The 25012-nt window shown below is 43.2% G+C and overlaps 1 protein-coding gene and 2 long non-coding RNA genes across 3 annotated transcripts in view; 1 reads left to right on the top strand and 2 right to left on the bottom strand.

Moving 5' to 3' along the window:
* Positions 1-25012, bottom strand: part of LOC132467332 (uncharacterized) — a 140381-nt gene that overhangs the window by 86912 nt on the left and 28457 nt on the right. The window lies entirely within an intron of this gene.
* On the top strand, positions 8453-9915 carry LOC132467328 (uncharacterized). Its single transcript, XR_009527994.1, has 2 exons — positions 8453-8629; positions 9544-9915. It is a non-coding gene; the product is annotated as an uncharacterized LOC132467328 (long non-coding RNA).
* On the bottom strand, positions 12210-24341 carry LOC132467222 (uncharacterized). The gene is made up of 16 exons (XM_060064393.1): positions 24149-24341; positions 22830-22923; positions 22609-22712; positions 22239-22511; positions 22052-22145; positions 21830-21897; positions 21493-21726; positions 21339-21410; positions 21060-21206; positions 20865-20891; positions 20595-20720; positions 20362-20436; positions 19994-20140; positions 19649-19711; positions 19384-19446; positions 12210-18959 (listed from the first exon to the last, which is right to left on the bottom strand). The coding sequence occupies exons 2-11, from the start codon at positions 22921-22923 to the stop codon at positions 20712-20714; spliced, it is 1122 nt and encodes a 373-aa protein (XP_059920376.1). The 5' UTR covers positions 24149-24341; the 3' UTR covers positions 12210-18959; positions 19384-19446; positions 19649-19711; positions 19994-20140; positions 20362-20436; positions 20595-20711.

The raw sequence follows: 25012 nt of genomic DNA, 5'->3' as shown, positions 1-25012 counted from the left end.
TGTAGCCGAGGGCCTGCTTCGACAAAATGGGGATGTAGAAAATGTCCAAACCTTACCACATAAACTCGTTAAAATCCATATCCTCACTTAGTCTTAGAACCTTCATAAATGATGCTGTGGGCCACCTGTGTGTGTGCGTGTGTGTGTGTGTGCGTGTGTGTGTGTCTTTATTACTATTTGGGGAACAAGACCTGACAGCACACTTAAGGTATGGGGAACAAAATCCTTGTGGGGATAGGGGCGACGTTGCTGATATGTCTAGTATTGAAATTGTAAGAAAAAAATAAAACCCCACAATTCACAAAAACCTGCAAATGTGCGTTTGAGGCCCTCTACAGAATAAAAAAGGGTACTGCAGGTTCACTTTTTAGCTCGAATGCACACACTCCATCCATCAATCAAACGCTGAGCTACCTGGCACGAGACGATCACTCCTCCCACCAAACGCCGACCTGCCTGCCTTTCACGGGAGATAATCAACATTGGCGGGTAATGAGAAGCACCGAAGACCAACTGAAGATCAAATGAAGACTAACTTCGACAAAAAGTCAAGACAAAGGTAACATGAAAATATGTAACTTGATTAAAATACATTTAAATTAAATGTTTTGAAGGTAGAACAAGCAAACATTTAACCCTTTTAGCCCTAGTGTATTTCCTGGGAATTTTGCTGCATAAGGCTAATCAAAAAATATTTTGGTTATTGTAAAGGTTATTAACATTATATGAATAATATATTCATACATTTAATATTACATACATTATTTATATATTGTAGGTGTTGTGTTTCATTATTCGTCTGTCATGTTGATAAAGAATCACGTCTTACATCCTTTACCTGTTTATTAATTGCTTCACAGCTCCGGGACATCATCAGCAGTCATGGCATGTGCTAAGTCTCAACTAACGGTCAATGACCCAGAATGCACTTCTATACATAAACAAAATAAAACAACCAATCACATCGGTGTACAATAAAGTTGGATACAAAAATAGGTCATAATCCACATAATATAGGGGTATATTATTAATTCATTTCTTCTAGGTTAAAGAGCCATTTGAGCTGGTCGGAATGGACCTTATTGAGAAGCTGACACTCACCGAAAGTGGGAACCAGTATATATGTGTCATGGTGGACTACCTCACAAAGTGGCCACAAGCTTATGCCCTTTCCTCCAAGACAGCAAAAGAAGTCACTGGGTGTCTGTTTAAGTTTGTATACCAATTCAAAGCACCTCAGAGAGTCCTCACAGACCAGGGGACGGAGTTTGTAAATGCTGTAGGTTTCATATGCACAGTATAAGCTGGACCACAGTTGTAACATTTTAATTCTGGCTTAAGACACAAGTGCTACTGGCTTGTTTTGTCATTTCATGAAATTAGTTAAATACTTTCTTACACAATGTCCTTAACTGTTTCTCTTGTCACTCTTTACTAATAACAGCTTAACAAAAATGTTTGTGAGGTGTTGAACATCAAAAGGAGTCTTTGTGCTCCATATCATCCACAAACCAATGGTTTAGTAGAAAGGATGAACCATACAGAGGTATGATCTGTATGTTTAAATTGTAATAAAACTCACTATAAAATAATGTTGTTCTAATATGGTACTTTATTATGCTATATCTTTGAAAAGATCAACATATGTAAATTAACTTATCTTTAAAATACAGCAATATTGCAAAGGTGAAAAACTACCAATATTAATAAATCTTTGATGGTATCATCTCTTCAGAGCACTTTGTAAACTGGTCGGAAACAACCCAAAGGAATGGGATATGCATCTTGATGCTGTGATGTTTGGCCTAAGGACCAAAAAACAAATGACCACAAATCTCTCACCATTCTACATGATGTTTGGAAGAGAGGCGCGATATCCATCACAGATCCCAGAGCAGTACAAGGTTAGTACCGGGTTTAGCCTGCTCAAAATATTCAATACTACAAAGACTGAAATACTAAAAAATGTGTAACCTTTTCTATAAATATCACCCTATAAACTTAAAATACATTTTCAGATTGACAGCAGTGTCGAGGACACTGTGGCCAAAGACAACCTGACTGACTCTGCCCTCAATATCGGCAAAATTATCTTGTGTGCTGAGGGGAACACCAAAAAAGCACGAGAGAAAATGAAGAGGATGTCCCTGAAATCATCTATTCAGAAATGTAATGTTGGTGACATGGTCTGGAGGGTGAGCATTAGGAGCCGGCAAAGGAAAGGAGGCAAGCTGGACCCCTATTACCTGGGGCCATACACTGTGTCATCAGTGGAGAATAAAAGTGCTGACTTGGTGGATGTGAATGGTGTTGTCCTCACATCCCCTTTGAAAGGAAACCTCAAGCCAGCCGGCACCACAGTGGCAGCATCCAACCCAGCGTCCACCGCTACAGCACCAGCATCCACCCCAGCAGCCACTGCTACAGCATCAGCATCCACCGCAGCAGCCACCGCTACAGTACCAGCATCCACCCCAGCAGCCACCGCTACAGCACCAGCATCCACCGCAGCAGCCACCGCTACAGCACCAGCATCCACCGCAGCAGCCACCGCTACAGCACCAGCATCAGCATCCACCGCAGCGTCCACCGCTACAGCACCAGCATCCACCCCAGCAGCCACCGCTACAGCATCAGCATCCACCCCAGCAGCCACCGCTACAGCATCAGCATCCACCCCAGCAGCCACTGCTACAGCATCAGCATCCACCGCAGCAGCCACCGCTACAGTACCAGCATCCACCCCAGCAGCCACCGCTACAGCACCAGCATCCACCGCAGCAGCCACCGCTACAGCACCAGCATCCACCGCTACAGCACCAGCATCAGCATCCACCGCAGCGTCCACCGCTACAGCACCAGCATCCACCCCAGCAGCCACCGCTACAGCATCAGCATCCACCCCAGCAGCCACCGCTACAGCATCAGCATCCACCCCAGCGTCCACCGCTACAGCACCAGCATCCACCCCAGCAGCCACCGCTACAGCACCAGCATCCACCGCAGCAGCCACCGCTACAGCACCAGCATCCACCGCAGCAGCCACCGCTACAGCACCAGCATCCACCGCAGCAGCCACCGCTACAGCACCAGCATCCACCCCAGCAGCCACCGCTACAGCACCAGCATCCACCGCAGCAGCCACCGCTACAGCACCAGCATCCACCGCTACAGCACCAGCATCCCCAGCCACCGCTACAGCACCAGCATCCACCGCAGCAGCCACCGCTACAGCACCAGCATCCACCGCTACAGCACCAGCATCCCCAGCCACCGCTACAGCACCAGCAGCCACCGCTACAGCACCAGCATCCACCCCAGCAGCTACCGCTACAGCACCAGCATCCACCCCAGCAGCCACCGCTACAGCACCAGCATCCACCGCAGCAGCCACCGCTACAGCACCAGCATCCACCGCTACAGCACCAGCATCCCCAGCCACCGCTACAGCACCAGCATCCCCAGCCACCGCTACAGCACCAGCATCCCCAGCCACCGCTACAGCACCAGCATCCCCAGCCACCGCTACAGCACCAGCATCCACCGCTACAGCACCAGCATCCACCCCAGCATCCCCAGTCATAGACCCAGCTAAATGAATGTTAAATGTATGTTTGGAATTTGCTGAAGTTGATTATATATATGTATATACATTCTGGCAAATTTTCTATGGACCTCATGTGATTTATAATCTAATGTTATGGTTTTCTACATGTTAAATATTATGTGGATGCTTCCAGTATTTATTATACCTTAATATTGCAGGTGTAGAAGAAGCTTGGCAAGGAACAGATGTGTATGTGCTGCTCTCAAAAATAGGGCCATACCAAATCTTCTTTGCCGACATCACAAGAACCGCTCCAGATAAGGAGTTTGAAAGTGAGGTAAGACCTTGCTCATAGTAAAGGACTAAATACTTTCTGGTTGTTATATATGTTGTTAGAGCATATATTTTTGACATCACTACTCTAGTATCACTTAGAGTATAGTTTAAATTATTTCAGGATCATTAGCATTTTAGTACTCTTGTTTTTCCATTGCAAGTGTTACATTTTACCTACCAATGTAATTGAACAGCCTTCTTATTCATCTAACTGATTATCTTCCTTGTCTTCTTTCTTTCAGGTCATGAATGCCTACATGCACCTACTGGTGCGAGACTTCAATGTGAAGTCCACTGACAGGGCTATGGCAATCTACACATTCAAGATGTCCAACATATGGAAAAGAAAACAACCGAAAGTGAAGGTTAGGGAAAGCTTTTCCTGCTCCAATACTGAACTGATGTGTCCGTACAAAGTTATGAACTCCATAAATAATTGGAACTTTTTATTCTTTTAGCTGGATCCACACATGTACAAGTACATCATTGGGATCATCAACGAGAACCACCACTGGAAACTCACTAAGTGAAATCTTGCGGCATACTTATTATTTTACATACTTATATTCAGTATAGTCTACTTGCCATGAAGTAAATGGAAAATTCCAGTGTTGCCATGTGTATGTGTAGGTGAATTGCAGTGTTTCTTTTAGTAGCATAGATCCTCGATAATTTATTCTTTATTATTAAAAAAGATAAAGGTTATGAATCCATCACAAAAAAAGGCTCTCTTCCTCGATCCTCTTGAAGAATCCAGTAACGACCTAAAAAGGTGCAAAGAGGTAACAAGGTAAACTTGAGATTTTGCTCTTGGATTTCCATTGGGACGTTCACAGTGGCGGTTCCTTAGAGGAGGCAACGGAGGCAACGCCTCCTCGTGATTTTCCAAAATAAATTATTAAAAAATATTTATTTTTCTAAAATTATCTATGTGCAATGTGTGTTTATTACTGAATAATTACATGAAACTGCGAAGTGCCTTTGCAAGTGCGGAGGCTGTCCGACGTTACTCTCAGCATGTTGTGTCCAGGGCTATACACTGAAGGGAGCGGAGGCAAAGAGGCCAAAATTCACTTTTGCCGCCTTTGAGAATAAAAAATAACCAATCGCAATTCAGTTTCACTGTTGCAAGGTAAATCATCTATACCATGTTAAACATAGGAAGGGAGGCCAGTCTCATCTATTCCTTGCAACCAATCACAAATCAGCATTTTTTTAAATAATGTTCTGAGCAAATTAGCGTTCTTTCTAGTCAGTTGCCGCGGCTAACAAAGATAACGACTAACGATATAAACATGGAGGAGAATATAATTCAAAATCTACAAGAACACAAATTTTCGAGGCTACAGTTTGAACAACAGCTGAAGATAAAAGAGAATGGAAGACCAACACCGAAACTGAACTTGATCCAGACAACAAAAGCAGGTGGCTCACAAAGTTTCAAGGAGAATTAAGCTCGGACGGAATGGCTAGCTGGCTCTGATCTGAAATTATTCTGCTGGCCTTGCATTTAGTTTGATGAATCACCTACACCTAACCCATGGATTAGCAGTGGATTTGATGGCTTAAATAACTTGCAAAGAGCCATGGAGAGACATGGCAAGTCCAAGAGCCCATTAATTCAAACTTAAAGTTGAAACTGTTTGGACTTGTGCGGATTGATGAAGCCCTCAGCCAGGCAGCGAGCATCGCTACCCTGCGCCACAATGAACTTGTGAGAAGAAATCGGGAGATACTACGTAAAATGATTATTGCAGTGGTATATCTTGGGAAGCAAGAGCAGGCCTTCCGTTGGCACAATGAGTCAGCTGATAGCCTTAATTACGTTGAATTGGTGGAGTCTTACTGTGAGGTTGATCCTGTGCTGGCTCAACATCTAGAATCAGCCACAGTTTTCAAAGGGACATCAAAAGCCATACAGAACGACATCATTCATAGCATAGCAATGGTGATTAAGGCAGACATCGATCGTGAAATTAGTGCAGCTCCATTCATCGCCGTGCAAGCTCACGATGCAACTGATGTGTCCTGCTCTCTGTCATCCTTACTGTACGTCCACACCAGAAGCGAATTGAGTGACCAAATCGCCGGAAGTCATTCACTTTCCATGGGCAAGAGCGACCAAAGCGACCAAAGCGACCAAAGCGACCAACGCTACCAGCGGCCAAAGTTGAGCGACCAGAGCGTCAAAAAAAAGTTGAACATTTTTAACTTTATGCAAATTACTATGACTCGCTTCAGCGGCCAAACACTGACGGCCAATCGGAATGTAGATGCTCTACGCTTGCGTGGATCCCAGGGAACACCGGCAGGCACTTTGGTTCCTACCTACCTTTATTCACTCACTGAACAAAATGTCGGCTGAAGTATTAATCGCGGCTGTAACTGGGCACCTGGTGTTGTACGACTCTTTTTCAGTTCAGAGATCGAAACGCCAAGGCTCTGGCCTGGGCGGAGGTGTCACGCGTGGTTGGTTGGTCTGGGGAGTGAGCTAATGAAACGTTTGAAATTATTGTAAAATAGGCGCCATACATGCCTGCTAACCGAGATCCTAGCATACTAATCTTCCTTGCTCTGAATGGGACGATATCGTTTTCAAATATTAAAAATACATACGTTGTGCAAAGGAATAATACGTTGTGCAAAGGAATAATGCACGCATAATAATGCAAATTAATAATGCACGGAACAAACGTGTCACTTCAATGCGGTTTAATTGAGGATAGACAGCTGACGAATGACCATTTAGCTTTTATCCAAAGCAATTTACAATAAGTCATTTGACATAAGAAGTGAAACAATATATTGCTGTAAGTGACATATATAATGATAATGACAGCTGTGTTTTCTGTTTTGTGTTCAATAGTTAATGAGTGCATCAAGAAATGGAAGGGTCTCAGGGACACCTACAGGAAGAATAGGAAAAAGGAAAAGGAAAGGAGGAGGAGTGGTGCAGGGGCAGGTGGAGGGAAGCCATGGAAGTATGCCCACATAATGGCCTTCATAGATCCATTCATGGAAGACCGCCATAGCCAGACCAACATGGCAGGGCCAGTGAGTGAGAGTGAGGAGGACACAGACCAGGCAGCACCAGGGAGAGCAACGGTCGAGGACCAGGAGGCACCGGTAGATAATCAGGCAGCACCAGGGAGAGCACCGGTCGAGGACCAGGAGGCACCAGGGAGAGCACAGGCCGCTGACCAGCTAGCACCACAGGCCGAGGAGCAGGCAGCAGGAAAGAGCAGGAGAAAGACAGGACAAGGCAGAGACCAGACTCGTGATGCTCTTGATGCAGAGAGGCTCAGCTTTAGTGTCACTGTTAACCAAATAAGGTCTGAGTCAGCAGATCTGTTGTGTGGAGTCCCCCAAGGCTCCGTTTTGGGTCCTGTATTATTTTTGCTGTATTTGATCCCCTTGGGAAAAATCATCCAGGGATTTCCTGATGTTTCTTACCACATGTTTGCTGATGATATCAAGCTTTACTGTTCCTTCAAGCCAACTGAGCTCCAGAGGCTAAGTTCCTTAGTTCAGTGCTTGGTGGAGATAAAACATTGGCTGAGTGATAACACCCTGCAGCTTAATGTGGACAAAACAGAAACACTGGTTATTGCCCCTGATGATTCCATTCCAGGGATTAACCAGTACCTGGGTGACTTGGGCCAGTCTGTCAAACTGAGCCTAAGAAACCTGGGTGTTGTGTTTGACAAAGACATGTCATTAGTGCAGCACTGTAAACAGCTGACCAGAAATTGCTTTTTTCAACTGAGGAACATTTCGAAACTCAGGAAAATGGTGTCACAAAATGACTTGGAGCTGATCACTCATGCATTTGTGTCTTCGCGTTTAGACTATTGTAATAGTTTGTTTTCTTGTCTAAACAAAAAGGAGCTGTCTCGCCTGCAGTTAGTGCAAAACTCTGCAGCGAGAGTTCTGACTCGCACCAATAGGAGGACTCATATAACCCCTATTCTTAAAGCTCTTCATTGGCTGCCAGTTTCGTCCAGGATCAATTTTAAAATTTTGGTTTTAACGTTCAGAGCTTTGCATGGCCAGGCTCCGCCTTACATCAGTGATCTGATCCAGCCTTACACCCCAACTCGGGCTCTGAGGTCTGTGGATCAGAATCTGCTGGTGTTGCCACGCACTCGTTTCCGGACCAGAGGAGACAGATCCTTCCAGGCTGTTGCTCCCAGGCTCTGGAACGATCTTCCGCTCTCTCTGCGTTCAATGGAGTCTGTTGACTCCTTCAAAAAGCAACTAAAGACCTATTTGTTTGCTCATGCTTTTGCTTAGCTGTCTTGGGGCTGCTATGATTGTCACCTAGTTGTCTTGAACTTTTAAACTTAAATTTGTATGTACTTCTTAATTGTGTATTGTTATTGTTTTTGTTTTATTTGTGAAGCGCTTTGTGACCCTGGTCTGTGAAAGGCGCTGTACAAATAAAGCTTACTTACTTACTCATCACAGCTATAGAGGCTGTTAGCAATCGAGTAGTGAGTCAGAGTCCTCCAGAGGACTCTGACTCACTATTCTTTCGAAGCCTCCAAGAGGATTTCAAAAAGCTGTCTCTTAAGGGGTAAGAGGGAGGGCTAACATCCCCTCAAAATTGAGATTTTCGATGGGCACCCTCAAAGCGATTCAGTTCTGACTTGCTCCCACAATACCTTGCGAGAAAACGGAAAATCAAGAAATATCCCAGACAAGATGGAGGACGAAAAGATGCGACAGGATTGGAAAAACACAAATGTAAGTATTTTCTCTGTAATTAACTAGTAATTATTTTATTAATTATACTCTGCAGCCCGGCCGTGGGCTTCGAAGCCCGGCCAAGGACTCTCGGAAGATCGCGAAAGTCTGTGGCCGATTTTCGCGGAAGATCGCGGAAGTCCCCGGCCGACTTTCGCAGGCCGCCCGACCCCGGTTCTCGGCCGTGATGCATGCCCCATCACGGGCTCTGCATCCCGGCCGTCGACCGGGCTGCAGACCGGGCTGGATATCATGTCGTATGATATCCAGATCTTCCATGTTCTAGTGACTCCAGGTTAAAAATAAGCTTTACTATACTAATATATTATATTATATTAGATTAGATTAGATTAGATTAGATTAGATTAGATTAGATTAGATTAGGCTTTATTGATCCTTTTGGGATGACTCCCTCAAGGAAATTGATTGTCCAGTAGCTTACAGAAAGAAACACAACACAATATTAAATTAAATTATATACAATATAAGATAAACAATACACTCTAAGATAACTATAAAAAGTAAAATAAAAAGTTAACAGTAAACAATAATTATAATATAAGATAAGATAAACAATAAACTCTTAACTAACTAACTAAAAAAAGTAAACAAAAAACAGTAAACAGTAAACAATAAACTCTTAGCTAATATAGAAAGTAATATTATTAGTTATTAATTATTAATAATCTACAAGTAATATATACCTACTCATATATATATTATATTAGTAATATTCTATAAGTATTATTATACTAAGATATTATATTATATTAGTAATATTACATGGTTAATCAATGTATTTTTTGGCAGTACTATATTGTGTACATAGCTATTATATATTGTACATAACATATGGCCATATCAACCAGTTCTGGCATATAATTCCTAATTCCTTCTTATTCGTTTTCTTTCAGGACTTCGTTGAGTCCACTGCCACCAGCCCCCCCCACCTCTCCCTCATGCTCCTCCACCCCAGGCACCTCTTCCACCACCCCAGACACCCCTTCCAAGAGGAGAGTGCCAGGGGGCAGGCGAGGCATGAGGAGAGCGAGGCAAAGTTGGCGAAATGGTGGAGAAGATGTGATTCTCCACCATTCTCTCAAAAGCTGAGAGAGAGTGTGTGTGTGTGTGTGTGTGTGTGTGTGTGTGTGTGTGTGTGTGTGTGTGTGTGTGTGTGTGTGTGTGTGTGTGTGTGTGTGTGTGTGTGTATTTTTAGGTGTGTGTTTGTGTGTATTTTTAGATGTGTGGTTCAGTGTTTCTTATTTAAATAAAGGGTTTCTTCTAAAGTGTTCTTGTTCTTAACCGATTATTATCTAAGGGGGCACTCACACTAGGCCTTCTGGCCGTGGCCGTGGCTGTTTTAGCACCTATCCGTGCTCAAATCTGCCAGTGTGAGTGTGGCCAGTCTGGCAGGCCGGGCCAATTACAAAATATAAATACCATTTCAGGTTAAACATCTTTACAATGGGTCTTGCTCGTTGCCCGAGACAATGGCAGCCAGTCTGTCTCTTGTAACATTACCAGGGGTCTGGTTATCTGCTAGGGGGCACGGGGAGGCCATGATGACGTCACAGGGTAGGGTTGTCCCATTTGGTAGGGGACCGTTAAGGGGTAGCAATGAGGGGTAGCAATGAGATTGAGCAATGAGGGTTAGGGTTGAGATGTAGGGTTGAGACAGAGCAAAGGAATGGGAAAGGGCCTAAAGGTATCGGTTTCGGTATCGGTATCGAAAATTTTCAAACGATACCCTGGGGTGAGCCGCGTTGTTGGAATTCAACTCTAAAAAATGTCTCGATAACTTTACCAATGGGGTTAGCTGGTGACTTGATGACTTCATTTAGGAAAGTGTGAAATCTGTGTTGGAACATTCTTGCTGCAGTAACCGGATTAGTTTTGAGTAAATTGCACCTCTGTGACCAATCCATGTTGTTGACATTTCCCTGTATGTTTTGTATTTTCATGAAAACATCTATGAGTTCCATCCAGCGTAAATCAGCACATGAAAATGAACAGAACCAAGTAGGGACACCAAGCTGACGAACGATAGAAAATAGATATTTCTGTACACCTTGCCAAAAAACTGGAGTCCCTCTGATTGGTTTAAGGAACTTGTAACCAAGATCACATTTTAAGACATTTTGTACATAGTTTTTGTTTGAAAGCATGGCGGAAGTTATAGCCAATGTTTCCCCTGCATGGTAATGCTGCTATCCATTTGGATGGTACGCTGGTACGAACGACCAGCTTCAGCGAGAACGTGACGTATTTCCCTTGCTCCAGCCTTCCAGTTTGCCATTTGTGTTTCTGTTGAGCCACGAGGGGGAGTAGTAGCAGGCTAGTCATCATTAGCAACATAGCCTCTTTAGCAAACCAGCTTCAAAACAAAACTTTACATTGAATTGCACGCAAAGCAAGACCGTGCAATGCATATATTGGTGACCGGATTAAAGCAGCAATGAAATCGAGTGTGTAAGAGGTTTTAAAAACGACATTAAAACCACCAACGTGCTACAAATAGAAAGAAAATACATCTCATCCCCCATTAACTATGGGCGCAGCCATCTTCTTTGCGAGTTGTACAGCTCTGCTCGCTCTACTTTGAAAGCGACGAGATACTACGACCAAAAGGGGGCGTGCCTCAGTGAAATGCCGCAAGAAAGCTGGGAGATTTGCGACTTTACCACTTCGTAAATCCAAATGGATAGCAGCATAACCTATTCTCAATGCTATGGACACATTGGAAACAACCTGATTGACCTCAGATAAATATTGGGAATAGAAAATGTAGTCCAAATTGCTGCTAAACCTCCCATCAGCATTTAGGATTCGTGTGTTGATGTATCTACTGAGAGTGAGCCTGTGGGGCCGTGTATCATGGAATGTACCTGTCCATTTAGGGAAAAGAGTTCGAAGACATTTTGCTTCATTGCCAACATCTGTCAGTAGCCTAACAGGACTGTTTCCTTCAGCTGGAGCTATTGATAAAACACTTTCGAAATGCTGATCAAATATTTCTTGTGCAATATCAATTGGTTGCAGTGTTTCCCCTAGAATTTTTTTTAGGCCTGGTGGTAAGAGCTGATAGTGTGATTTGTTATACATTTTTCACGGGATGCTAGAGTATTTGTTGGTTATTTCCATATAAAACATTTGCTTAGCCATCACAAGTTGATAATCAATAAACACGTTATTAACAATAAACTAATTTTATTTACAATACAATTTTTGGTGGTGCCATGCTAATGATGATATAACTTAATGCTGTCAGATTGTCCGTTATGATGGGGCATCATCTGCGCACGCGCGACACCGCAGTTATTTATTTTTTTTGGCCGGTTGTTGGCCTGGCGGCCCGCCAGGCCTGAACAATGGTAGGGGAAACACTGGGTTGTAAATAGGGATGCAAATTATCGAGTAATTCATTAATCGATAGTTGTTTCATCTTATCGAACGATGATTGATTACTTGATAAGCGGCAATTCTTTTGAGAAGCTGAATTTCCTTCTGAATAGGTTCTATCTACCGTATACGTAACATAAAATGCTATCTTCCTTATAATAAAGAAAAAATGCATATCATATTCCTTAATCAAAGATTTATTCATTTTGGTAGCATAACAAACCAAATCAACCAAAATCAAAATATTACATTGGAACATTTAACATGAAAATAAATTAGTGTACTGTCTCTTAGCAGCATAATAAAATAAATTCTGAAAAGTAAATAAGGTGTCACATGTGGACTATTGGCAGCATTTCTAATCCCCCTTAAACTGGGAAATGGGACAATATCACAATAACATTAGTAAAAAAAAACAGGACTGAACTGTCGTAGCTCTAGTCAACCTAAAATATAGGCTGCCTGATGATAGAGGTGTCTTCGTAAAACAAAACAAAAACATCGCTATTTTGAACTCAGCCTTCTTCCTCGCGTAGCTTGCTTCCACGCGGGTGGTTATGGTTGTTCTAGAGGGGATATTGTACCCTGGCTCGATGTACTTTATTACCTCTCGAAATCCCTGTCCGTCAACAACATTTATCGGCAGCAGGTCTGTAGTAATCATGTTACAGATCCGCTGGGTAATGCCCTCTGCTTTTGTGGAGTCACATACCCTTCGTCCCAACGCTGTGGTGATTGTAGGCTGAGATTGAGAACCACTCGCTGCTTGTAGCACGGCTGAATGTGACACATGTAGGTGGTAATTCAACGAAGTCGTGGAGTTGTTGTACTTTAAAATACTTCCACATATTGTGCATTTGGCGTCTTTGTCGTCATTAACCAACTTAAAGTGGCTCCATACTGCACTCCGTTTTGCCCTCTTCATCGTGTCAGTGTCCCGCTTTTCGTTTGTCTATTCCTGCTTCGCTTGTGTTACCGCGTGTGCATGTCTGGCGTCAAGCGCGCCCTCACGTGGACTGGTGGGGAATTACGGGTTAAAAACGCGATTAATTGCAAGTAATTTATTTTAATCGAGTAATCTCTTATCGACAATTAATCGATAATCGATTAATTGTTTGCTTCCCTAGTTGTAAACATGTGTCCAAGTGTATCCCGTGTGTTTGACTTTCATATATGTGGTCATGTTCTTCATCATCTGTCACCTGGGGGGTATACCACGAACCTCGCTGAACATACCCAGGCTTTCTTGGGAAAACCTGGCTCGACAGAGCCGCAACTCGCAATCAGAGTTAAATGGTACCACGAAGCTCACTTTAGATTCAATTAGTTGAACCAGGTTTTCCGCTTTAGGTTCAGTGCGCGTTCACTTGAAAGGGGCATTTTTTGCGTCATTTTTCTCACCTTTACGATAGATCAAGCAGTCTATATGTGTATAAGGGAAAAGATTCTGCATATTGTCTATAAAATAACAGCTAAATGCAGAATTGTTCGCCATTAATCCAAATAGAATGATGATGATTTAAAAATTCATAAGCAACGTCCATCCTGCCTTATTCTATCATTTAGGGAATTCACTTTAAATACACCCAATGTAAGAAATGTATCGCATGTTATCAACCTCTGAGAGGTAGCGGCTGTAGCGTAGTGGATTAGTATAAGACCCGAACACCAGCGACCAGGGTTCAAATTCGCCGGTCTATCATCATGCATTTTACCCCCATAGATGTGGTGCCAGCACGGCCTTGAAAATATGGGTTCAAGTTCGAAATAAGCACAAAAATATAATTCCATAAGCTTTAGTGAATAAGTATTCCATATGCATGAGAATTGGGACTTTTTAAGCTTCACATGAATTCGCGTCACTTGGGAGTCGAACCCCCCGCGCAGAAATTAAAGACTGACGCGCTACCTCCACTCTAGCACTCTGTCACGGAGACACAATGCGCAACAGTAAGCATTGTCTACATAAGGTCCAAAAGGAGTCTGAAATCTGAATATCGTCAGACAATGCCAAGGGATCGGTTATGTCCCGTAAAACCCTCTGTCACCGGAGAGACGCCTGTACGAGAAGTGCGCCGAGGTCCACGGGAACACCCACAAACGGTGACGCCATTGTCAGAGGAGGGGCTAGGAAGCTGCGCACGCCGATTTAAGTAGCCGATCTCCGGCTAGACTAAGCCGAAAAACTGCTCCCGACCAGGTTTGGTTGCCAGCATAAGTCACCATGGTGATACAGCGACGCTAAAAGAGATCGACTTTCGTGGTACAACTAACCCAGGCTTTGAGCTCAACATAACTCGCTAACCCTCTAAGCGAGCTTCGTGGTACAGGCCCCTGATCTGATTGAGTTGTAATGTCAATAGTGTTACTGCTTTCAGGTGCAGATGTAGTGTCATTAACTGGGTTGCATTCTTTCAAAACAGAACATGTATCTTTTTGCAAGGGATTTTCCCATTCAGTGTTAAAGTCTATGTTCTTATACCATTTATTGATGTCCTTTAAACATGCTATTGCATTTTGGATTTTTTGAGTGTGCACATATTGATACTGATAATTGCCCTTATAACTAAGTTTTCTTTTCAGTTTTATTTGTATCATTAAATCTTGATTTTCTAGCCTTGGGAGAACCGAAGTGACTACATTGTTGTTTGATGGAACGTACGTCACCGGGCCATGGACAGAATTCTGAGAACCTTGTGGCAATGCCACAAGTCGCATAAAGGGAATATTCAATGCGCACAGGTGTTGTTCTAATGAGTTCAGTGTGTGTAGTTCATCAGGAATTGGATCTAATTCCATATTGTTCATAGCACTCTCCTGGGGAACCTTACCACTGAGTATCTTGTTGTTGCAATTGAAACATATCCACAATTTCCCAGCAACTGTCTGTTTTAGTGTGCATGGCGATAAACATGGATTATCACATTGATGGAGATATGTTGTAGTAATGCATTGTTTTGCAATTGCTGACACAGTTGAAGCCTTGGATTCATATGAAGTTATGTCCCATAATTTTACTTGCTTTCGGAACAATAATCTGTGACATGTACAACAAACATGTTCTGGTCCATGTTTGACCTCATCTTGGAAAAGCTAAATTACAAAGTCAATATTGTGTTTTAAGAGGGTTAGATTAAGTCTCTTATGACAGTTTCTTTCAATTAAAGAGGGCTTATAAGCCGGATCTGTTACGGTTAGCGGTGCAGGCAGGCAGGTAGGACCCAGATGCAGACGGTTTAGGGAGAACAGCACTTTATTTCTGCCAAAAGGCTAAGGCAATGGCCAAGGGGCAAGGGGACACAGGTGACCACAGAGAACACGCAGGACGAACTAACCACAATGACAGCACGAGGAACAAAGGAAAGACAAGGGCTTAAGTAGCAAACGCAACGAGGAACAGCTGAGACACATTAGGGGAGGGAGCAGTAATCAACACAGGAGGGAAACACACCAAAACACGACACAGACCATAACAGTACCCCCCCCCCCCCCTTAAGGGTAGACTCCTAGGCGACCCACGACAAGCGCAAAAAAAACAACGAAGAAAGTCAAACCCAAAACGGGTGGGTGGAGGGGAACCAGGAGGAGGGAATCAAAAAAAAAAAATGGACTGGGGCAGAGCGGAGGGGTGTCAGAAAACTGCCCCAGGGCATGGCAGGAAGCCTCAGGCGGAAGGCCTGGGGGGCAAGCAGAGGCAGAGTGAAGGGGGAACCTTCAGGAGGCCGGCGGCAAGGATGATGAGGGCTCAGTCCCTCAGGAGGCCTGCAACGGCAAAGAAACCCCTCTGAAGGCCGGCAGCGGCGAAGGCGGAACCCTTCAGGAGGCCGGCGAAGACGAGGTAGAGGGCGGGGCCCCTCAGGAGGAAGGCCAGGTAGAGGGCGGGTCCCCTCTGAAGGAAGGCCAGGTAGAGAGCGGGTCCCCTCTGGAGGAAGGCCAGGTAGAGGGCGGGTCCCCTCTGGAGGAAGGCGAGGTAGAGGGCAGAACCCCTCTGGAAGGCCAGGTAGAGGGCGGACCCCCTCTGGAAGGCCAGGTAGAGGGCGGGTCCCCTCTGGAGGAAGGCCAAGTAGAGGGCGGACCCCCTCTGGAAGCCAGGACCCCACAGGCAGGAGCGGAGGGCGTGCCTCCCCTGGACGGTCTGGAGGGCGGGCCCCCTCCGGCAGGAGCAGAGGCCGGACCTCCTCTGGAAGGAGCAGGGGGCGGGCCCCCTCTGGAAGGAGAGGAGTGGTCTCAGGAACCGGACAGGGCTCGGGGACCGGAGTCAGTGCGGGGGCTGGAGTGCCAGGAGGAACCGGGTAGTACCCTAAACTCACCACCCCCACTCTGATTGTCCGTAAAGGAGGAGGCTGGTAGCTGAGGACCGGGGACAGAGGCTGGTAGCTGGGGACCAGGGGCAGAGGTTGGTAGCGGGGAACCGGGGGCAGAGGCTGGTAGCTGGGGACCGGGGCAGTGGCTGGTAGCGGGAGCGTGGAGGCTTGGGCCGGTGGCAGTGGCATGTAGCTCTCCGGCCAAAAGGTTGTGGGGTTGAGCAGCTCGACTGCCCACTCGGGTAAGACGTCCCCCAATACGGGCCTTGACGCAGCAGCCCTGCACGTACGCCCCATCACAGCTTCCTGCTGGGTATGTTCTCCCAGCCATCCATAGCTTTGATTATTGAAACTAACAAATCCTCCAATTCACGGAAAAATTTAGCGTCCGCTGGGTCCAATGGTGGTGCTGTCATTCTGTTACGGTTAGCGGTGCAGGCAGGCAGGTAGGACCCAGATGCAGACTGTTTCTGCCAAAAGGCTAAGGCAAGGGGCAAGGGGCAAGGGGCAAGGGGCAAGGGGCAAGGGAACACAGGTGACAACAGAGAACACGCAGGACGAACTAACCACAATGACAGCACGAGGAACAAAGGAAAGACAAGGGCTTAAGTAGCAAACGCAACGAGGAACAGCTGAGACACATTAGGGGAGGGAGCAGTAATCAACACAGGAAGGAAACACAGGGAAACACCAAAACACGACACAGACCATGACAGGATCTTCTCTGTATTTGATTACAATTCTTTGTTTCACCTGGTTACGATGGGCAGGATTATTTACATATTTTTCGATACTGCTGTTTATTACTTGTTCTTTGAACGCTTCATTTTAGCATATTTTTCAATACTGCTCTTTTTTACTTGTTCTCTGAACGCTTCATTATTAGCATATTTTTCAATACTGCTCTTTTTTACTTGTTCTCTGAACGCTTCATTATTAGCATATTTTTCGATACTGCTAGCTTTCCGATTTGCTTGATACTGTTCATCCCAATAATATCTTAGTTGTGTTTTTAGCTTTTTAAATTGCCTATATTCTGTGTCTTCAGCATATCTTTTCCTTTTTCTTCGATTTTTTACTTTATCACTACATTTTTTACGTGGTGAAACAAGGTCTGCATTGGACATTTTGTGTGACATTTCACAGAAGCTAGTTAAACTAAAGCATGTAAGAGAGGTTTTTTCTTTGACACATGCAATTGGTTCATAATGGCGTTCATTGAAGTGTTTCAGATATATAGCTTTTCTTAAAATCGGCTCAATGTTTGACGTAAACGTAATCCATTTCTGTTGACTGTATGTGTAAATATCAACACAGAGCAAATCTGCAGAAGCTTGTATTTCCAACACCGTTGCCCAAGATCCAACATATTTCATTTTTGAGTCCCTGAGATATTGCTCCACAGAAGCAAATTCAGTAATGTAATGAAGTGGATTATTTGAGATGTGATTCACTACAGCCTTTCTAAAGGCCTTGTGATGTGACTCGCAACCACTAATTACAGACGAAAGAGAACGAAAGAAACAATTACCGTCACCTTCAATGGATGTTGTTTTGCATGGTTCAGGCTGTCCCATATCGAAGGTTTGTACAACAATATTTTGATCTAAACTTGGTACGATATTCAGTTTGTTGCAGATCCTGTTTTTTTCCCTTAATGTCAATCCATTAAATATTATATTGGGGCTATCTGTTACAGAAATTAAACAGACATCTGATGCACCATCTGTGTGAATTGGAAGATCACTGTCAATGTTTACAGTTGTGTCACATTTGGAAGTGTTTGCTACAGGCTGCACAGTTTCAAGGGAAAAAGACGTGTTTACTGCAAGGGAATTTCTATCTGTTACAGAAAGTACACAGAGATCCGAGTCAGTGTCAAAAGTACTGTCATGTGTCGAAGTGCTGGCTTCGTTTACTTCAACAGCTTTCACACCTGTGACTTCAAACAATTTGTTTGGGGCATGTGGATCATTTTGATACAAGGAATTGACAAGGTTCTCAATATGGTCATATAACTCATTCTCAGTAGCATAGTGCGCTACTATGCTGGTTCCATCTGGTGCAACCGAGCCCCAAGTACTACGAGAATGAGGATCAAAAACTGCAAAAGCAGTTTTGACCTTGAAAACTGCACAGACATTTTCTTTGATGTTAAGCAAGCATGTGTCTGTCTGCAGCAGTGTCTTCTGAATGGCCTCTTTTAAAGGCATGACTATGTTTTGCACAGAAGCGTCATAATCATCCTTTCGATCAAGACCTCCAGTGAGAGTATCAAAATATTCCAAACTAAACAATTTATTGTTTAATTTGCAGTGTCTGGGTAACTCAGCAATGTAAATATACCCAGTGGTGTTGGCTGAACTGATTTCATTATTTTCTAGCATAGATGTGTACAAGCCATTTCCTTGTTTTAGAACACGATGAACGTTTCTTTTTTTCCATTTGAGAACGCTATGGGTGGCATGGGTCATAATCGCCGCTATGCTATTTGTAGCACACTGCATACCTGCATTTTCCCCAAATATGTGGCTGCTCTGATCAAACGATCCTTTAAGACACCCAGGGTTCTCATAAGTCACATGACTTGATGTAGCAGCTCTGGCAGGTACAACATCACAGGGTGCCTAAAAACACAACAGTAGTTCAATCAAAAAGGGATGTAACCAATAGTTTACATTTGAATGAACAAGGAATTCATAAGAAGGGCTCTTAGAATAGAAACGAATTGAATATTAATGTAGGGGGAGCTGTCACTTCGGCTCCAGGCAAAAATAAAATCCATGCAGTTGACGATACATAGTAAATGTATGCAGGCTAAAAATATTGGTGCTACATTTGAAGAAAGATCCAGTTTAAACAGGAAGGACGTTTGCAAGGAGTTGAGACCAATAAAAAAGGCTAGGAATCAATCAGCTGTAGTTCATGGCTGTGTATAATGGGAAAACTGAATTGTACATGATATTAACATTACTTTAACTAATTTCCAAGATCTAATAAACGGCAGGAAAGCACACAAGGAACAGGGAATAACATGTTAAAAATAAGTACCTTCTGATTGCCACGTGTTACATGAGGATCTTCAAGCTGGCCATTGTCCTCAGGCGGGCTCTGCTGAAATGACAATTAATATGAGTGTTTTTAAAAGCATGTTGGTTCCCAGTAAGTAATTTGAAAATGTACATTAAATTAGTCAGAACTGCACACTTACACCATATCAATGTTTTAAAATAATAAACACACCAAAACAAAAGGGGGTCTCTTAAGCTGTGTTTTTTTCTTGATGTTTATAATTTTTCCACTAGTAATTGCATACCTGCTGACCCACAGTGACCTCAGATGCTGGTTCATCCTGCTCATGGTCCTCAATGTGTGTCATCTACAATCACAAGCATTGAGAATTTAAAAAAAAAAATGGAGGTTTCCCCCTACATGCAAACTCATAAGCCATAAAAAAAAAGGTGACATTAGGTGTATTGTGGTGAAGAGAATTAAGGACAAAGAAAACTTTTATTTCAGTTCATATTACCAAGAACATGTTTAAACAGTTAAACTATGTAGATTGTAATTATGAAGTAAAAATGTAAATGTTTCTAGATACTGATCCTGCAACAGATTGACTGATTATTTGCAAATCATTTGTTTATATTGTTTTCATTACCTTGGTTGAACATCCCAAGAAGCTGGTCTCATTGGCTGTTGGTTTATCAGCCTGGGCCTTCACAACTTTTGGCCCCCAAGCTGCTGGCTCCTCTTGTTGCCTCTGTCTAGAGACAACCTGAGCAGTCGGCTGGTTCACCTTCAGCTTCTACAATGAGGTAAGGGAGCAAAATTATCATGACAGATACAATTTTATGAAAATTGAAAAGTGGGCAGTTCAAAGAACTTACTGCTAATGTAGTTTATTTAAAACAGTAACAAACAAAGTGTTGTGCACACCTGTATTTTGTGGCTCTACACACAAATTTAACAACAAAACCCAAACATTAAATTATTACAAGATGCTCTTTTTTTCCCCCATTCCTTTACCTCACAAACCTCTGTTTGGAGAAACGGCCACTCATCAACACACAGAGACTTGTCATCCCCCTCCAGTTGAGAAAACTGTAATGAAATAGTAAGAATTATATGTACATTACAATTGAGAAATGGTAACACAAAACTACACTTTCTTAAAGGTAACTTAAAATATACAAAATAATACAGTACTGCACTCTATTCACTGAATGTGTGTAATCATCACATGTTTGTATGTAAATTACGTTGCTTGAATGCACAAAAACTCTGCCCTCGAGAGTAGCTGGTACAGCAGCTTCTAGAACAGGACGAGGAGGTACCAGCTTTGAAGGTTCCGCAATTGTTGCTGGAGTTTTAAATGCCTATAATGCCTTTAAATCATTGGCAAAACAATACCTAGTACACAGAGAATGTTGGACTATCTCTTGTATTAAAGGTGAAATCTGAAAATAGTTGTTCCTGTGTTTCAACCAAAAAACAAGTACATATTTCACAGAGAAATTACAAACCTCAACAGTGGTTCCATGTGCCACCTTCCGTTTCTATCATAAAGGAAGAGAACGGAAATTATAACAGTTAATGACATATAACACATTTGTTATCAATGCAACTATCTGTACTATACAATGTAAAGCTTGTCATACAGGATTACAGGCGCTATTAATATGTATGCACTCACAAACAGTTAATATTAAAATCACACAAATGACCTTTGTGTGATTCCCCATGGTAGCATACATAGGGCTGTCAAGGTTGGAAGGAACAATGCGATCTATTGCAGCCAACGTGTCAGTGCTAAACAGGATAGGGTTTAGCACGACAGGGTATTCCTCCAGGACCACGGGTGGTACACAAACCTAGGAAATAAAAAACAGAAATGAGCCATTGACCATTTACCTTGTCTTATAGGGATAGCATTTAAATGAAACAACAAATGTACGCATCATTACTGTTTAATTTCCTTTCAGCCATCATACAAATGTACAAACCTCATGAGAAAGGATCCTCATGTAAGACTGATCCCAGTCCTCAGGCGCATCCCAGTTCTCAGGTTGGCTGCGCTATAAACACATAGGGAGAATTAGTATTCAATAAATGTGGCCTAACTAAAACTAAAGCTCTTCAAAAATGTATAACTTTTACCTTGCCGTGACGTCCGACAACAGTTTCCTTGAAGGGGTCAAGAGGAAGTGGACGTGAAACTTCTCCCTTCACAACCACGGTGGTAGTGAACGATCTCACTGTCGGGGGTGACTTGGGAGGAGACACAGGCGGAGGTGTAACAGGCAGAGGTGAAGCTGCCTCTAGCTGCCGATAGGAGAAATGCCACAGCAACTTCGCGAGAAGCGGCATCCCCAGATCGTCACTCAGGTGGATCTATTATAATGAGAAGCACAGGTTATTATTAAATAAACTGCTTTTGCCATATAAAAATGACATTACATGAATTTCTCACGTGCCAATTTATAACACAACTTACCCCATCACGACTCCACAAGGCACGTGAGTCCAGCGGAAAGCGGTCAGCTGTGAGGCAGTAATTTACACCTGCAGAAGAAAACAAATATTAAAACCATACACTATATACATATTTTACACGTGGTACCAAAAGTTACACACAAGGTGGTGTAGATACACTTAAAGCTTTCCTTCAAAGATATTCTATACTGACATTATCTCTTAATAATTTTAACATAGGTACCATTCTTTGCTGCAACGCGACGAAATTCCTCTCTAAGGAATTGTTGCGGCGCCAATTCACTCGCCAGCCGGGGTGGGAAATCGAGCACAAACACCTGATCCGCACAAAAGTTTTGGATTACACACTATACAATTCTGTTAAATAGTCTGCCTTGAAAATACACTTTATTTTGTAACACAAAAACTACCTTAGGCCATCGACTGCAGGCAGCTCTCAGAAGTCCGTTGAAGGCAACTCCAGCGGTTTCTATGCTGGGCGTCGCCGTAAGATTGTTGCTTGGGGCCAACAAGCATACAATGTCTGGGGTTCTACCGATGTCAGCGTTCAACAACTCAGTGCGAAGCTCAGCGGCAGACGCCCCAGGCGTAGACAGGAACCCAAACGAAAGGCAACCGTCTGGCATCTTCACGTAACCGTCAGCCAACGCACGCAGATGCGAGTCGCCCACAAACAGCACAAACTATAAATAAGGACAAATAAAAAGTTGTCATTCCACTCCAAACATATTCCACAGCTAAATTAAATATTATTTTCTAAAAGGTCTTCAACATGTTTACCTGCTTATCTGGACATTCAAGAGGGAGAACCAATCGATTGAACTTCTCAGTGTGGGGAGAGACAGGCCAAGGCTCGACACTATGACGTGCTCCAGTGCCATGCACTAATAAAAAGACAAATTCAACACAAAACTAAAATGAATAACTTATCTCGAGCTGCAATAGAATTCTGAGGAATATAAATGAGTTGAAAACATGCATCATTGTATCTAACTACATACCAGGCTCAAAGCCTTTTGCCAGAGTCGTTGCCATTGGAAGAATCTTCTTCATTCTCATCTTGGCTGCAGACGAAGCACGCGAGGGACGGGGCATCTAATGATTTCACAATAAAACTGTTATTATACATGTTGAGGCCCGAATTACACAACATTAATACACTATTACCAAATAAATGGAAGGGATTATATACAGTCCCCTCCATAAGTATCGGAACAGTGAGGCCAATTCCTTTATTTTTGCTGTAGACTGGAAACATTTGGGTTTGACACCAAAAGATGAATATGAGACAATAGCACGTTGATTTATAACAATGAGTTGTAGTTGTGCATTACAATGCAAATACGACAATAATTGGCACCAATCTGGCGCACTTAGAAGAGCAATCAACTGAATAAATGCCAGGAATAGCCTATAGGGACGTGCAATCAGCGCATTTGCAAATGAGTGCCTGCCCTTATGTCACACCCATCTTATGCAAAACAATCAGTTTTATCATCAACACTCAGTCACTGCAAAGATTTAAAGAATGTCCTCTTACCATAAGTTAGAATGGAAGTGGCAAAGTGTGTGAGTGATACTCTGATTTAGCTGGCTCCGCTTGGCAAAGAATATAACATATTTATCGATCTATCCGTTTATCTAGCTATCAACGCATGTGTCTAGTTTAATGTGATGTATTTTGTGTATGGCCAGTCAGACTTGTTGTCTCCCTTGTTCTGTGTGGTCTTGTAGACTACTGTCCCGTGTGAGCCAAATCACCTAAATGAATTCCCGACGATTTGTGTCGTTTAGCATTAATAAAGACTTGACTAGGCTATCTATCTATCTATCTAGGCTATTAATTAACAATTACTCGCCGAAGGCTCCGTGAATAGTGTCTCCCATCGGTTTCGGGGGCTATTCCCCACTATTCACGGAGCCTGAGGTGAATTGTTTTAGTATATAGTCTACTACACGTGAACACTCCAAATTGGATTTAGTTTTTTATTAGCGATTTGTTTTTATTAGCGGACATTTTGCGATGAAAACTATATCCCGAGTTTGAGATGTCAATATGGGATATTGCCCTATATCCACCGGCATTAAGTTAGTTTAATATTTAACATTAAAAATACAAACCTATTATGCACTTCAACCAATTGTGTGAATGATGTCAAACCAACTGTGCAACATACAGATTAATGTCCCCCATGTGCCACAGGCTTTAATATTTTGTCGCAAATCCTTTGCTTGCAATAACTGCATCAAAAGCAAACCTCCAAAGCAACCATGCTAACTTAATACAATAAACATAATTATCCATTTCATAAGGACTTACCTTGAAAACGAACTTCCTTTCGGGGAACCTCACCGTTGAAAAACAGAACGTGCTCAAATGAATCCTCTCACAATATTAATTTAATCCTTGGAAGGCAGAGGAAAAAGGTCTGTCTCAATGTTGATGTCTCAGCACAGAAAAAAACTTGCAGAGTGAGTCTCTTGCTCTATAGTATTTGGGACTCTCGGCGCCACTTCGACCTGGGCGGGACTTTACGTCCTACGTCCAATGGGACTCTCTAAATCGACGCCACTTCGACCTGGGCGGGACTTTACGTCCTACGTCACTCGCTATGGGTTTGCATGTGTGCGCGTAGCCGTTTTTCTAGGCAGAATGAAAGTTAAAGATATCTCAAACGTCATTTGAGTGTTGGGCATTACGTTTCAGATATCCAGAAATACGTAATTTCCCCTTGCCGCCATAATCAAAGAAGAAGTGGGTTCATTTCCGAATGGAATAAGAAAGGAGCAGTCATGGCGTTGGCTGTGATCGAAAAGATCACGAGAAAATGCCATGAAATTGAACAAGCCCACACACGGGATGTGTGGAGAGAGAGAGAGAGAGAGAGAGAACGTCGTTCTATTGAAAGCTGTCAAAGAAATCTCGGAAGAATTGAATATTTGTTATCACCGGAGACCAACAACAAACTCAAACGCTGTTTGGCTGAACTGAAAAATCTAGTTGGCACACATTTCCAGGCTGGGGAAGACCGAAGTTTCTCTGTCGGGCGCATTCGTTCAGGTGTGTCCGTTTATCACTGTATTCATAGGCCTATATGTAAGGGATAACGTAGAACGCCGGTGTGGCACCCGATTTGGTTCCCCCCCAGTTCCTGTTCCCCCTTACGCTGATTTACCGATGAGC

Source organism: Gadus macrocephalus, chromosome 1, assembly GCF_031168955.1.
Source record: "Gadus macrocephalus chromosome 1, ASM3116895v1".
Lineage (NCBI taxonomy): Eukaryota > Metazoa > Chordata > Actinopteri > Gadiformes > Gadidae > Gadus > Gadus macrocephalus.
This window is presented reverse-complemented; position numbering and strand designations above follow the sequence as displayed.